The sequence below is a fragment of the Culex quinquefasciatus genome, chromosome 2 (genome assembly GCF_015732765.1).
Source record: "Culex quinquefasciatus strain JHB chromosome 2, VPISU_Cqui_1.0_pri_paternal, whole genome shotgun sequence".
NCBI classification, from domain to species: Eukaryota; Metazoa; Arthropoda; class Insecta; order Diptera; family Culicidae; genus Culex; species Culex quinquefasciatus.
Window position 1 is genome coordinate 116,238,601 of NC_051862.1, and position 13,561 is coordinate 116,252,161.

General features: G+C 40.2%; 1 protein-coding gene across 1 annotated transcript in view; it reads right to left on the reverse strand.

Moving 5' to 3' along the window:
• Positions 1–13,561, reverse strand: part of LOC6046465 (gamma-aminobutyric acid type B receptor subunit 1) — a 203,096-nt gene that overhangs the window by 91,535 nt on the left and 98,000 nt on the right. Inside the window, exon 4 of the mRNA XM_038258438.1 lies at positions 1,968–2,102. Coding sequence (XP_038114366.1) covers positions 1,968–2,102 — 135 coding nt within the window. The remainder of the gene's footprint in view (positions 1–1,967; positions 2,103–13,561) is intronic.

Genomic DNA, 13,561 nt, shown 5'->3' on the forward strand with positions numbered 1-13,561 from the left:
GCAACCTCCGGCCCCGCTGCGTGAAGTGCGGTGAGTCACACCTCTCGGAGGTGTGCGCACTGCCACGAAAGGCGGACTTGGGGGACAAGGCAGAACAAACCAAGCCGCACGTAAAGTGCGCGAACTGTGACGGCAACCATACCGGCAATTACCGTGGATGCGTCGCGCGCAAGGCCTACCTCGAGGAGCAGGAAAAGAGGAAGAAGAAAGCGTCCCACCCTCCTCAGCGAAGTACGAGCGCAGCCGTTCCTGCAGCTGGACAGCGTACGGTTCCAGCGGAAAACTCAGCGTTCTCTCCTGGTTGGGGGCGTTCGTTCGCCAGCGTGGTCGCTGCCGGTAGCGGCAGTACGGCCCAGCAAGAAGTCACCGGGGAAGATCTCTTCACCCTGCCGGAGTTCTTTGCTCTCGCGGGGAGATGATGACGCGGTTTCGGAGCTGCCGGAACAAGGCAGAACAATTCCTGGCCCTTGGGGAACTGATGATCAAACACATCTACAAAGGATAAATTACCTGTGATCTAGATATAAGCTTTCTCTTCCTCTATCCCCTTTCCTTTGCAATTTCTGTAAGTTTTTTTATAGTTTTTTCTTACTCTTGCTAGTGCCTTAGTTAAAGAAATAATTGTTCCTAAATGGATTATGATGCAACACACAGCTGTAAGGAACTCCAAAACTCTGTTATGCACTTCAAAATAACTCATTGTATCTTGATTATTCACCAATAAAACCGAATTGAATTGAATTGAATTGAATGTAAACAAACTGTGGATCTCTCCAGAAGTACATATTTATTACCAAATAATGACTTCACACACTGAAACCAATGAAACTCAAGCTTAGTGATGTTTTATACATGGTTTGATAACTTATTTTGTGAAAATATCAGTTAAATTCAGGTATCCCACAATAGTGGGAGGCACAATAGCATCCCACAATTATGAAACAGGCCATTTGGAGGCAGTGTTTTGCTGCTCTGGACAAAATAGTCTTGGAATGAAGTTTTTTGTTCAAAAAGTACTACTTTTACTAGTGAAATAGCAAGATAATGTCCAAATGAAGGTTCTAAAAATACTAAGGTCGACAGAAAAGCTACTTTTGGCATGCTATTGACAAATTATCATGAAAGTGTTCCGAATTTGTGGGTGTTCCGAATATGTGGGATGACTGTACAAAAAATAATGGGTCATTCTTTGCCAACGCACGAAATCGGAAAAAAATACCCCAAGTCGATAAGCGGCAGACATTTTTTTCAAATGGGTAATTTTGGTCCCTGATCATGATTTCAAGATCCATTTTTCGAAATCTCTTTAACGGAGGGGCAGTATGGCCCCTTTAATTTTTCAAATATATGTGTTTGCAACAAGAAATGGTGATGATTTGAAAATATGACTTCAATGGGACTTTTATGTTCAATTGGATGTTACAATAAACATGAAGTTATTAAATGATTTTTTTTTGTTTTGAATGAAAAAATAACACTTAAATGTTATGTCCCACTATGTTTTACACATGGGGTTGGAAAATGAAGAACGGTCGAGGCAATTGCTGCGGGAGTTGTTGGAGAATGGCCCTAATCATAGTTATTTTTAAAGGCGAAGTTTCAGGAACAACAGGTGTGCAACTTGTCTTGATTTAATATGAAAGCAAATCTTTTCAACCGCAACCAAACTACGGTAGGGTCCGTAACGGAAATGACACTAAAGAGTATCGCAAAGCTGATGTTGGATATCCTTTTAAGACGTCGGCAGAGCGTGAAATGTTCAAAAATTCGTTAACCACATGCACACATACAAACGTGTCGGCTGAAGTGATTGCGGTGAAAACGAAAAACGAGACACGCCTGATACAGTTACAGTGAAAATGACAACGACCACGGATGACAGTGCAGAATGCGAAAAAAGAAACGAAACAAGCAAAAAAGGACAGAAAAAGGAAATGGGTAGTGTAGAGATGTTTTCCAGGACTTACCACAACTAGGTTCCACATTTTCGCTGCTTCGGCGACTGTCGTACAAACGGTACTGCAGCCCGCCAACAGCATCAACTTCTGGGGCGCATTGTACAACAGATTGTACATAACACTGGCCCCAAGTCCGGGCTCACACTGTGGAAGAAAAACCGGGAAATAAAAAGAGAGAGATATAGAGAACCGTAAAACGGGACGTTGGTTAGCAAAGATTTTCACCAAAGGTTTGGTCTGGAAGAGCCCAACGTAAAATTAAATGACGATCACTCTTATTTTTCTGTCCCGTTAAGGACTAATTTCACACCTCAGAAAACACAGCGCATCGCAGCTTCAATTAGGATGGAATTACTTTGTGGATAACCAACATGCTAAGCAGAATAAACATTGTAGCAAACTGTACTATACTTGCGTTTTCAGGAGGTAACCTAGAAAATTTGTCTTTTGCCTTCCTTACTGAGGAGGTTATAATCCTGCTCTAAAAATTAACTTTTTATTAAAAGCTCGAAGACCCACCTTCATGCATACATATCGACTCAGAATCGAAAACTGAGCAAATGTCTGTGTGTGTATGTGACCAAAGTTCTCACTGAGTTTTCTCAACACTGGCTGAACCGATTTTGACCAAACCAGTTGCAATCGACTTAGTATTGGAATTGAATTGATTGAAGTTTCGATAACTAGTTCAAAAGTTATTTATAAAAATGTGTTTTCACAAATATCCGGATCTCATTTATATGCATTTAAAAGATGCCCGGACCCATCGTTGGTTAGGTAATCGAGAGTCCTTTCCAATGAGTCCACAACCTTGAAGATCTGGCAACCCTGTCTCGAGTTGTGACCACTTAAGTTATACACTCAAACCCCGATGGTTTGACACCAACTGTTGTCAAACGAACGGGGTCACTTTTTAGTTTGACACCCCTTTTACACGGAGTTCACACATCCTATCAAACGTTTGTTATGATAGTGTGCGTATGCTCCGCGTAAAAAGTGACAGTTCGTCCCTTTTTAGTTTGACTTTGACCAACCAATGGGGAACCACGAGTGTGGCTGTGAAGGGTAGCACGTTATGACGGTCGGTTCTACCAAATCGGTAAACGTCTTGTAGTCCAAGGAGAAGGCTGTATAAATCAAAAATTCCCCCGTTCCACATTTTGTGGTCTCTGTTGCAAGTTTCTGCTCATTTCTAGGCGTCCGAAGCAACACGATTCTTGGGCGCGGTTCAACCCTCGCATAGACTCATATGTATGTGGAACAGGAATTGGTCCTAGTACCCGGCATGGATCCTGTAAGTCAGGGGTTCTCAAATTTGTTCAATGGCTGGCCAAATTTGAAGCTAACGTGAGCTTGCAGGCCAAATGTAAAAAAAATGAAAAAAAAAATCTAAAAATGCATCTTTGGTTGATTTTTTTAAATTAAATTTTCGGTGATTTTAGAAAAATTTCGCCATTTATGTTTTAGAAAACATAAAATAATTTTTTTTTTCAATAATTTTACACAAAAATCTTTCTATCAATTGGTATAATTTCATTAAATTCAGAAAAAAATGCAAAACAAATATTATAAATCTGCGTTTCATTGCAACTTTCGTGCCTCAACATTAATACAATGAATACAATATTTTTGAGCATGAGCATGAGCATGAGAGAATACAATGAATACAATATTTTTGACTAAATAAAATCGTAATTTCACAAATATAATGCAAATTGAAAGATATTTAGTTGAATGCACTTCTATTAGATTTGACACTCTTTTATTTATCTTTAAATATATTTTAGAAGGGGTGACACAAACTTTGTGAAAATGCGTAATTTTATTTTTAAATGACGTGCAACTTTAACGATAAATCGTGGCTTAAAGATTTTTCAATAAAATTTCAATAAATTTAATTCTGGTTTAATCAGATGTTAGGTACTCAGATTCATAACCCACACGTTATGAGTTCAAATCACGCGGTGGAAGGTTCTAAGTGCGAAATAAGTTTGAGATCCAGATAATAACAAGTCGTTCGTAATGTTTTTTGAATAATTATATACCTATGTTTTAATTCTTCACAGTTTCCCACTTTATTCAAATTCGAACGTTCTCTAACTCATTTTCAAAAATGTTTGATGATAATTCGTCAAAATTTACTTTTTTCAATCACATTAAAATCTGTTATTAACATTATTTCAATAAGTTCGATTATTCAACAAAATATGTGTTCCATGTATTCGGGATCAAAGTATAGAAAAATCACTCATTATATTAAGGAAAAATAAAAAGGTTCACACAAAAAAAAACATAAACTTAATCTTAATTTTAAGGAAACATAAAATCACTTACAAATGCGACAAAGGGCCATTTTACAGGATCATTCAAAATGGGTCAGCGGGCCACCCAAAGTCATTTCCCCGAATGTCATATCTCCCAAAAGACACTTTCCCGAAATATCATTTACCCGAAAATCATTTCCCCGAACAATCCATTTCCCCGAATGGCGACTTCCTCTAAAAACCATTTTCCCGAATGGCCACTTCCCCTAATTTTCCACATCCCTGAAAATCATTTTCCCGAATGACCATATCCCCGAACGGCCATTTCCCCGAACGCCACTTCCCCGAACTCAGTCAGGCGAGCATGCCCATTGCACAGAAACGCGCGCGCGGTTCTGAGCAACGGGCATACCCGCTTGACCGGGTTCGGGGAAGTAGCGATCGATGAAGTGTCATTCACAATTAAACGTTCAAAAAATTTCGAGTTTTTTTTTCAAGCATTTTATTCCAGCTTCACTTAAATTTTGAATATTTTCCAAGTTTGCAGAGTTAAAGAATTTGAACTCCGGATTCTGAGATTTAGTTACTCCAACTGCCTTTCAAAAAGAACTGACTCCACCGAATCCAACAAAAACTCCGACTATGACAAATGATGTAGGGAATGAGAACATCTTGAACGGAGTACATATTTATGATGAACAAATCTAAATGGCAGCGTGTCGCATACAGTTGCCTATTTTTCACAATTCGTCGCTGTCGTGCGCGCTTGTCGTACGTCGAATTTGAGCCAAACTGAGTTAAGAACGCCATTTTGTGCAGCTCAAATGCCTCATCTTTTGACCTACACAGAAACCCTAAATTCGATTTCAGTCCTGAGATATTCAATAAAAACACTCGGAAAATTGATGTAAGTGCGACAACTGGCAAAAGGGATTTCAGGTCAGAATGCGTTTGACACAAGTAAGAGCTCGACTACCGTAAACATTTGTAAGGGACTATCTGCAAACCACGTGGACACTTTTTTGGAAATCCCAACCCCCCATCCCCCCCCCCTCCCCCTCATGGACAATTGTCCATGCAGAAAAAAAAATCGTATGGAGCGCAACCGTCCCCTAACATGACAGTTTTAGTGAGTTGCGCGTATCCACCGCCAGATGGCAAGTGGGCCTCGTCGGAGTACGCCCATCAAATACGCAACTCAAAATTTGCATAGGAAACTTTTTTTTCGTGACGGCTTTTGTGGCACGCTCACTTCAACAGTTCTAGACTAATATTTGAACGTGGCGTATCTCTAAACAAGTTTTTAAAGAAAATGATTCCATAATGCTTATTTTGTCGTTTTAAACCAAAACAAGGCAAAAACTATATTTAATTAAACTATTCGCCATTTTCAAAAATTTGGCTAGATAATATCAAAGGCCGCCATCTTGGGCCCACTGGGCCCACAAAACGGGGTACGCTCAGTTTGTATGGGAGCTGTGAACATGCTCCCGGGCTGATGGAGCGTGAACAATCGCCACACGCCCCCCACTCCAAAAGTGTCCGAGTGGTTTATGGATGGTCCCTGAATAAAGCTCGGGACCTCGGCAACCAAATTTGACCAAAGTTCAGGACAAAGCACAAATTGGTCAACCAAACAAATCGTGTTTGTTATTGTTTTCATTGCGTGCTCTATTTTTCGTTTATTCAAGGTCAAACATTAAAACGTGTTTTTCTCGGAACGTCAAAAAACGACATACGATAAGATAGCAAGACAGCGTCGATTTGATACAGTGATTATTTCGCAAAAAAATACATTTAGTTGAATTTCAAAATACAGTCCAGAATCCTTACCACGTGGATACCGTTTTTGGAAATTGTCCTTTGCTGATAATTGCCCATACAAAAAAACGCACTCTTTAAGTGTCCGCGTGGTTTATAAATTGCCTTCTATTGAGGTTTATTAAATTTTTATATCTAGGTTATCATCACACGGAGAAAAAAGAGTTCACAAAATCGTGAACAAGCGTTCATGAAAATGGGAACCTCGAACAAAGTGTTCAAATTTCATGGTACGTTTTTCAAAATCGTACCATGGGATTTGAACACTTTGTTCGAGGTTCCCATTTTCATGAACGCTTGTTCACGATTTTGGGAACTCTTTTTTCTCCGTGCAGGAACAATTTAATTTTTGGGGAAGTTACCATTCGGGTATATGTAAATTCAGGAAAACGACAGTTCGGTAAATGACATTCGGGGATATGGAATTTTCGGGAAAATGAATTTCGGGGACGTGGAATTTTCGGGAAAATGATTTTCGGGGAAGTGGCACTTTCGGGGAAATGATTTTCGGGGATGTAGAATTTTCGGGGAAATGATTTTCGGGTATATGGGATGTGGCAATGCGTGGCCGAATGGTTACGCTGTCCGCTTTGTAAGCGGATTATTCTGGGTTCGATTCCCATCTGCTGCAACCTTCCATCGGATGAGAAAGTAAAATGTCGGTCCCGGCCTTGGTTGTTAGGCCGTTAAGTCATTCCAGGTGTAGAAGTCGTCTCCATGCCATAAGTACAAACAACACACAAAACCAAGCCAATCCAAAGGTCGTCAGTTCAAACACAGGGGTGGAAGGTTCCTTGGAGTAAAAGAGGTTTGGGTGCTCTCCCTATTCAAGCCTTCGGACTCCTAGGTTCGAGCAGAAACTTGCAATAGAGACCACAAAAGACCCGGGGGTCGTTAATGTGGATGGTTTGATTGGGATTTGGGAAAGTGAGATTCGGGGATAAGGGATAAAACCTTTTTGAGGTATTTCACACATTTCCATGCAATTCTGTTCGTATTTGATTTGTATAAATTGTGTTACAACCAAGCTTCAACCTATCCAAGGCTCATCTTTACCTAAGGCTACCAACTGTACGGATTTTTTCCTTACCATACGCTTTTTTGATTTGGTCAAAGCTTTTGTTAATTAGACATTTTATTTAACTCTTAATAAAAGGACCTTTAAAAAAATACGCTAGAATTGTTCTTTTATACATTACTTACTAAATATATTTATCTATTAAAAGATTCAAAGGCTTTCTAAAACTTGTGAAAACCTTTGAACATTTGAATTAACAAACCTAGAGTTTTTTTTAAAGGTCCAGTAAACTGTTGTGTTTCACATGTTATAGGACCTTTTCAATAAAAAAAACTCTGGAAAAGTGTTCGTGAAAACACTGAGAACGATATCATTCGTAAAAGCAAACTTAACATTTCGTAAAATTTTTAAAGTTTTGCAAAAAAAAAAATAAAACCATAATGATTTGATTCAAATCACGATTTATTTTATGGATACTTTTAAAAGTGCATCTCATAAGAACTCTGATAGCTTTTTGTGAAATTTGTTAGCTGTAAACACGACACGGTTTTATACTTGTAATTTTTTTTTGTTGTTCAGCCCAGTTAACGAGCAACATTCGGTGACTGGGCTACGTTCTCAGCCCAATTACCGAACAACTACTGTACCATGGTGTCATATCAGCAAAGTGTACGAATTTTTGCTCATCAAGAGTTGGTAGCCTTATCTTTACCGTATTTACATGAGTGATTCGAACCTTTGCGACTGTGGGCAGGGTTATCAGGACATCGATCATCTCGTATGGGCATGTTCAGATTACCACGTTTACAGAATTAAGTTGAAAGATACCCTCAGGGCCCGAGGAAGACCACCAGAAATCCCGATGCGAGACGCGTTATCTCAACTAGGCCTTGATGTTCTCTATCCGATCTATCAGTTCCTCTCAGATTCCAAAATATCCATTTAGTTTTTCTCCAGTTAATTTTCATCCAGTTAGTTTATGCAACTCGCCCTCCAATTTGCGACAAGACCTTGTGCTACGCGTTACATGGGGGGTAGGGGGAACGGTCATTTGTTATATAAACTATGGAGGGCTTATTAATCCAGAATCGGTAAGGGAAACACTCGATTAGACCTACGGACAAAACAAACCCACTTTATTCCGAAACTTCGTGTTTTATTCGGCAGACTCAAGCTGCGTCGGTACCTCACTTCCTAGTTCTCCCACTTTCTTATACAATACTCATAGCTCACACGTCCTTCTTCCTTCTTCCTCTGGTTTCGTGGCCCCTTTCCGAAACTGTTGCTGCTACCGTTTCCAGCTCGCGTTCCTCGAACCACGGCTACACGCCTCCACCGACCTCCAGGACTAGGTCAACCGGGGCGGGACACGTCTTCCTCTCTCGTACTTGGTCGTCTTACGACCTGCTTCGGGCGGTCAGCTGCTACTGCTCTCGTACTCACGGTCCCTCAACTGAGCCACCTGCCTCGACGCTCCCGAGTATGTTGACGGACTCTGGGACTTCGGTAGATGAATCTACCGGTCTGCCTGGTTTCCGGCGTCGGTTGATATCACGGCTGACGAGGCTGGCGTCTTATCTCGCGACGATTGGTCCGCAGACCAAAATGGCGGCGTCGCGAGGGCGGTTTCCACACCGGAACGGTGTCACGGGCGATCCTCGTGCGTGAGCGATCGTGCTCGGTGGTACTGGGTACCGCGGGTGTCGGGTGGCTTACGCGCCGGCTGCCGGCCCGTACGCGAAGCGTACGAACACCGAGGGGTTCTGTGGGCACAATGGGGACGGAAATTAGCGATGGCGGAGGGAGGTTGGACGGCGATAGATCGGGGAAAAGCAACGGTTAACACCTGGATGTCTACAAATCAACGCAGGCTCCTCCTGCTTGCGTCCAGATCGTCAGACGGCTTTCCTCCGGGATGGCGTCTACCGGATCTGCTTCCACTTCACTTCCGAAACTTCACTATTGAAACGGTGATATTACGGGTATCGACCGTCCTTCTACAATATACCAGGCAAAGTGACCGTTGCAATGGCGGGGTTCTCCCAGCGATCCTCAACCTCCTCCTTCTGGACTCCTTTGTCCCATCGTCCCATTGTCCTGATCATCGCCGCTACCCAAGGCGGGCGTTTGCAATGATCTCGTTCGCTCCTGGCGGTAACTAGCGCAACTAGCGGTGCAGCGTTGGTAGCGTCCTTAAGGGCTGGACAGCTACGCTAGTAGGTCGTTCTACCCGCAGGCCTTCTCAAGTGCTCCCTCCGTAACTTGACGTGGAACAAACGATCGCACTAGTCTTGGGATGCAAATACCATAGGTTACAGTTACGATTTGTTACGAAAGAGGTGGAGGTGGGCCAAAAATTCCAAATTTTGCGTGACGTAATAAAAGAACGCTCCCTAACTGTCTATTTTACTGTTAATTTTCAAACTTCAATCCACACCTATTTAGTATCGTAGTAAAAAGAAGGAGAAAAAGGGGTATGAATAATGTAAGATTTTTTTCGGTTCGAAAGCGAGCTGACACAAATTGGAGTTTATTTTATTGCTTGAAATAGAATATTTGATGAAAAGTTATTCGGCGGAAAATATTTGCCTGTAAATAGATGTCATGCTTTGATGCCAAAGCCATGCTCATGTTTCGCGCTCGTAGACTTTTACCGGCAGCTTCTGGAGCTGTTACGTCAGCCAATATATCCAATGTGGTTACCAACCGGTGCGGTGGTGATGTCTACTGCCGAGAAATTGAATACGAACACGAGCATGAACGAACGTCGAGCCGCATCACATCTTCGATCTCTGTACAGGAAGAAGTTTATTTGAATGCTGAATTTGTACATGTGTTTGTATCAGTATTCGGAAAGCAAAACTCAATTTTACCAGGTGAATAACATTTTGCTTAATTTTGTTGCCAACTTCTAAGTGTTGAAAATATTTACTTCTTATTATGAACATATCTGCACTTTAAAGTTTTTGGAAATGCTCTTAACCAGAGTCTTATGTTTGTAGGATTTTAGAACCTCAAAACCACTATAGATCGCAAAAAAAAATGTTTAGAAATAAATTTGAATGAAACACGACTTCTATCTTTTATCAAGTGAACCGATCACCTTATTTTCAATGAAAATAAAATAAATTATGAAAATAAAAAAAAATCACACCACATTCCGTCAGATGTCACACTTGGCACGAAGGTTAAACCGGCCACAGAGTGAGTGGAAAAGGAAAAGTAATGATACTTTCACTACTGCAGGTAGATACGAAAAAGCAGAACAAAAAAAGAAAGCCTAAATAAAATGTTGCTGGGGGGACACGTTTAACCTCTAGGTTCTGGTTCTGGTGGCTTTTCACCGTCGTGGGCCTGTTTTCCATTCATACACATCACATAGTGGTCGGAGAGTCAAGCGCCTGGAAAATGGAAGACAAAAGTTCCTTCTTCCATTCACAACCGGTAAGGCCATCCATTTTCAGGGGGACTGAAAATGAAGTTGAAGGTGAAATAAATTTGCATACATTTTTCTTCCCGTCACATTCGGGCTACCGTGTCGCGTTTGGTTTGGATTATTTTTTACCATTAGTGAAGTATGTACCCAAAACGGCTGCTTCTGTTTAATGGTAGTAATTTGGATCATGAAATTTCCTGCTTAATTTTAGGTCATGCAAGTCACTGGTTTGATTACAATGGTCATTGATCATTTATTGTTATATGAAAAAAAAAAAATGAAAAAGATTACGATTTAGACTTTTTTAAGAGGTCCAAATCTAATCAAAACTATGTTTTGTTGAATCATGTTGCTATAATGTACGTACAACATCGCTGATAATTAACTTTATCTTTTAATCGTGCTAGATACTTTCTTCTATCTTTTTCTTGTTATGTTAACACTAGAATAAAACATGTCAAAAAAGGTAACCAAGGATTGAAACTTTTAAAAACCATTAAATGATAAGTCACAATCAACCATAACTTTAGAAAGGGTTACCAGATTTTTTCAAAATGTAAAGGAATTTGAGCAAAAGGAGTGACAAGTAACAAAAATAAACTCTAAAGTAAATTTTCAAAATAATCTTTGTACTCTTAGGTTTCTCAGAAAGGACCATTCAAAACTTAATCGAGAACTAATAAAATGCTTTTTTAAAGTTAACAAATAGAACAGAATCATTAGCATTCCTTATTTACATTAACATTCTGGCCAGTTAGTTTGAATTCATTAAGGGGTTACATACATGTAGAAAATCACGAAAATTTTAAATTACAGAATATTTGTTAAATCAACTCAAAGGATGATTATTAATCACTCCTGAAAGTTTCATGAAGATATTTCATGATTAAACTGAGTAAGAGACGATTTAAGCCCAAAATTTTGCCATGCGCAAAGCGGGCTGTCAAACTTTGTTGGCGTTTTTCTCTAAACCCCGAGTTGATTTACGGGTGCCACGATATCTCGAGATGGGAAGGACCAAATTGGCTGAAATTTGAAGTGAAGACTCTCAAGATGTATCCCGTGTGCATGACGAAGCCCAATTTTTTAAATTTGCTTTTAAGAAAAATACAAAAATCAAAAACTTTTGGTTTTTTTCATGAAAAACACAAAAAATATTCTATCTTTTTTTTAAAATAAACTTTTTGAAAATCGGGCTTCGTCATGCACACGGAATTGGTTTAACGAGTCTTCACCAACATTTTTAGCCAATTTAGTCAAGACAGTGTTGAGATATCGTGGCACCCGTTTTTTGAAATTGCTAACTTAAAATTGCTATATCTCGGCAATGGTGCAACCAAATATCTTCAAATTTGATTTGTTAGTAGGTGAAAATGTATATTTTAATGCCCTGAAAAAAGAATTAAAAAAAGTTGAAGTGTGTGCTCATACTAACCTCCGACTTTTTTGCCGATATACATGCATGTAACCCTTTAAGCAAGGAAATATCAAAATTGTCTCAACTATAAGGTAAAGCTGTGGAATATGGTAACAATAATTTTTTTTTAAATTATGTGGTCTTTGGACATGCATCATTCACAAAAATTACTGTTAGTGTCAAACATTTTGTTGAGCTTTTACGCTTTACAACATAGTGTTTGAAATTTTCTTCACAGTCTTCACAAATCATTACCGGTTTCCATTCGATCTTTCGTCCTTCGACACTCTGTCGTGATTTCAGCACTGTCCCCGGAGCGTTCACCAAATGGAAAGTTTCGAAATTCCATTTATCACAATTTGATTACTCCTTCGCACACACAGATTTTTCCTCGAAGGAGAGCCGCCCGGAAAAGAGCCTGCGAAGAAGGAAGCTCCATACTACAACTGGTAGTATGGAAAAAGCCCATGGGATTAATGTGGCATTAGTCAGCGGAAAGGTTCAACAGAAACGCAAAAATCATTTAAGCATACCAAATTGAATCTATCAGGCTTGGCCGAAAACGACCCACCAGCAGCGAGAACGAGTGAAAATTGTCATCGCTGGCAGGAATGTGTGCTGGGAAAAAACAGTTGGATCCATCCTGCCGGCGCCACAGGCAGATGAGACTGAGGACGAAAACGCATCGTGCACACACCATCACAAGCCGGACCGGGATGGATATTTGTGATTCAAAAATGTTACGCAGTTTTAGCTTGTTGTTTTGGGAGGGTGGGAGGTACATGTTTGCGATGCACCTGCATATGCCGCATTGCATCGCCGGGATTTATTTGAATGCACAAGTAATTTTTAAAAATATACGTTTCATAAAATATGCTTCATGTTAAACAACCTCACAGTTCTGAGATTTCTTATTTGATTTTTAGCTATTTTTGGTGAAAGAATAATAACCCAAGTGACTTGGGGTGAACTCGCAGATTTTGTTGAGAACAGTTTTCATCAGAAACATGAAGAACTGATGCTAAATTTTGATAAAACAATCTAATTTGTGTTATCATTCGAGGCCAAACCAATTCGGATGGAATTTAGAACTGAGAAATAAGAAAAGCTGTCCTCAAATGGAAATTAAATAAAGCGTTCTCCGGGACTGCGATCTGATTTTTAATATTCTCAGGAAAGTTTTTTTGTGCGTTCGTTTTATTCCTCACTGTTGGCTTGGGTCGGAGGACCTGCTGATGATGGACAAACTCTTGATAAGAAGCAACAGTCACTTCACTTGAATGGAGCAACAAAAGTATGACACTGTGCTCTGACTGGCTGGCTGGCCCTAGGTTCTGCAGATGTTTTTCTTTTGTGATGAAGTTTATGTTGTGGAATTGTCGGAACGGCAAACCAAGTCAGGAAGTCAGCCAGCAGCCAAGTAGGACGCTTTCGCAATGATAAAAGTTCAACAGAGAAAAACGCGGAAGAGTAGCGATAAAAAAAACACTTGGAGGAAGCAGGAAAATGGGTGAATAAACGGGAAAACCACATCTAACAACCAAGCTTCTAAAATGGAAACACCGTAAACGATACGGTTTGGGTTGCGGTCTTCATTTCGGCAGCCAGGCAGAGTACACCACCAACAATTAATTAATTTTTATGAAC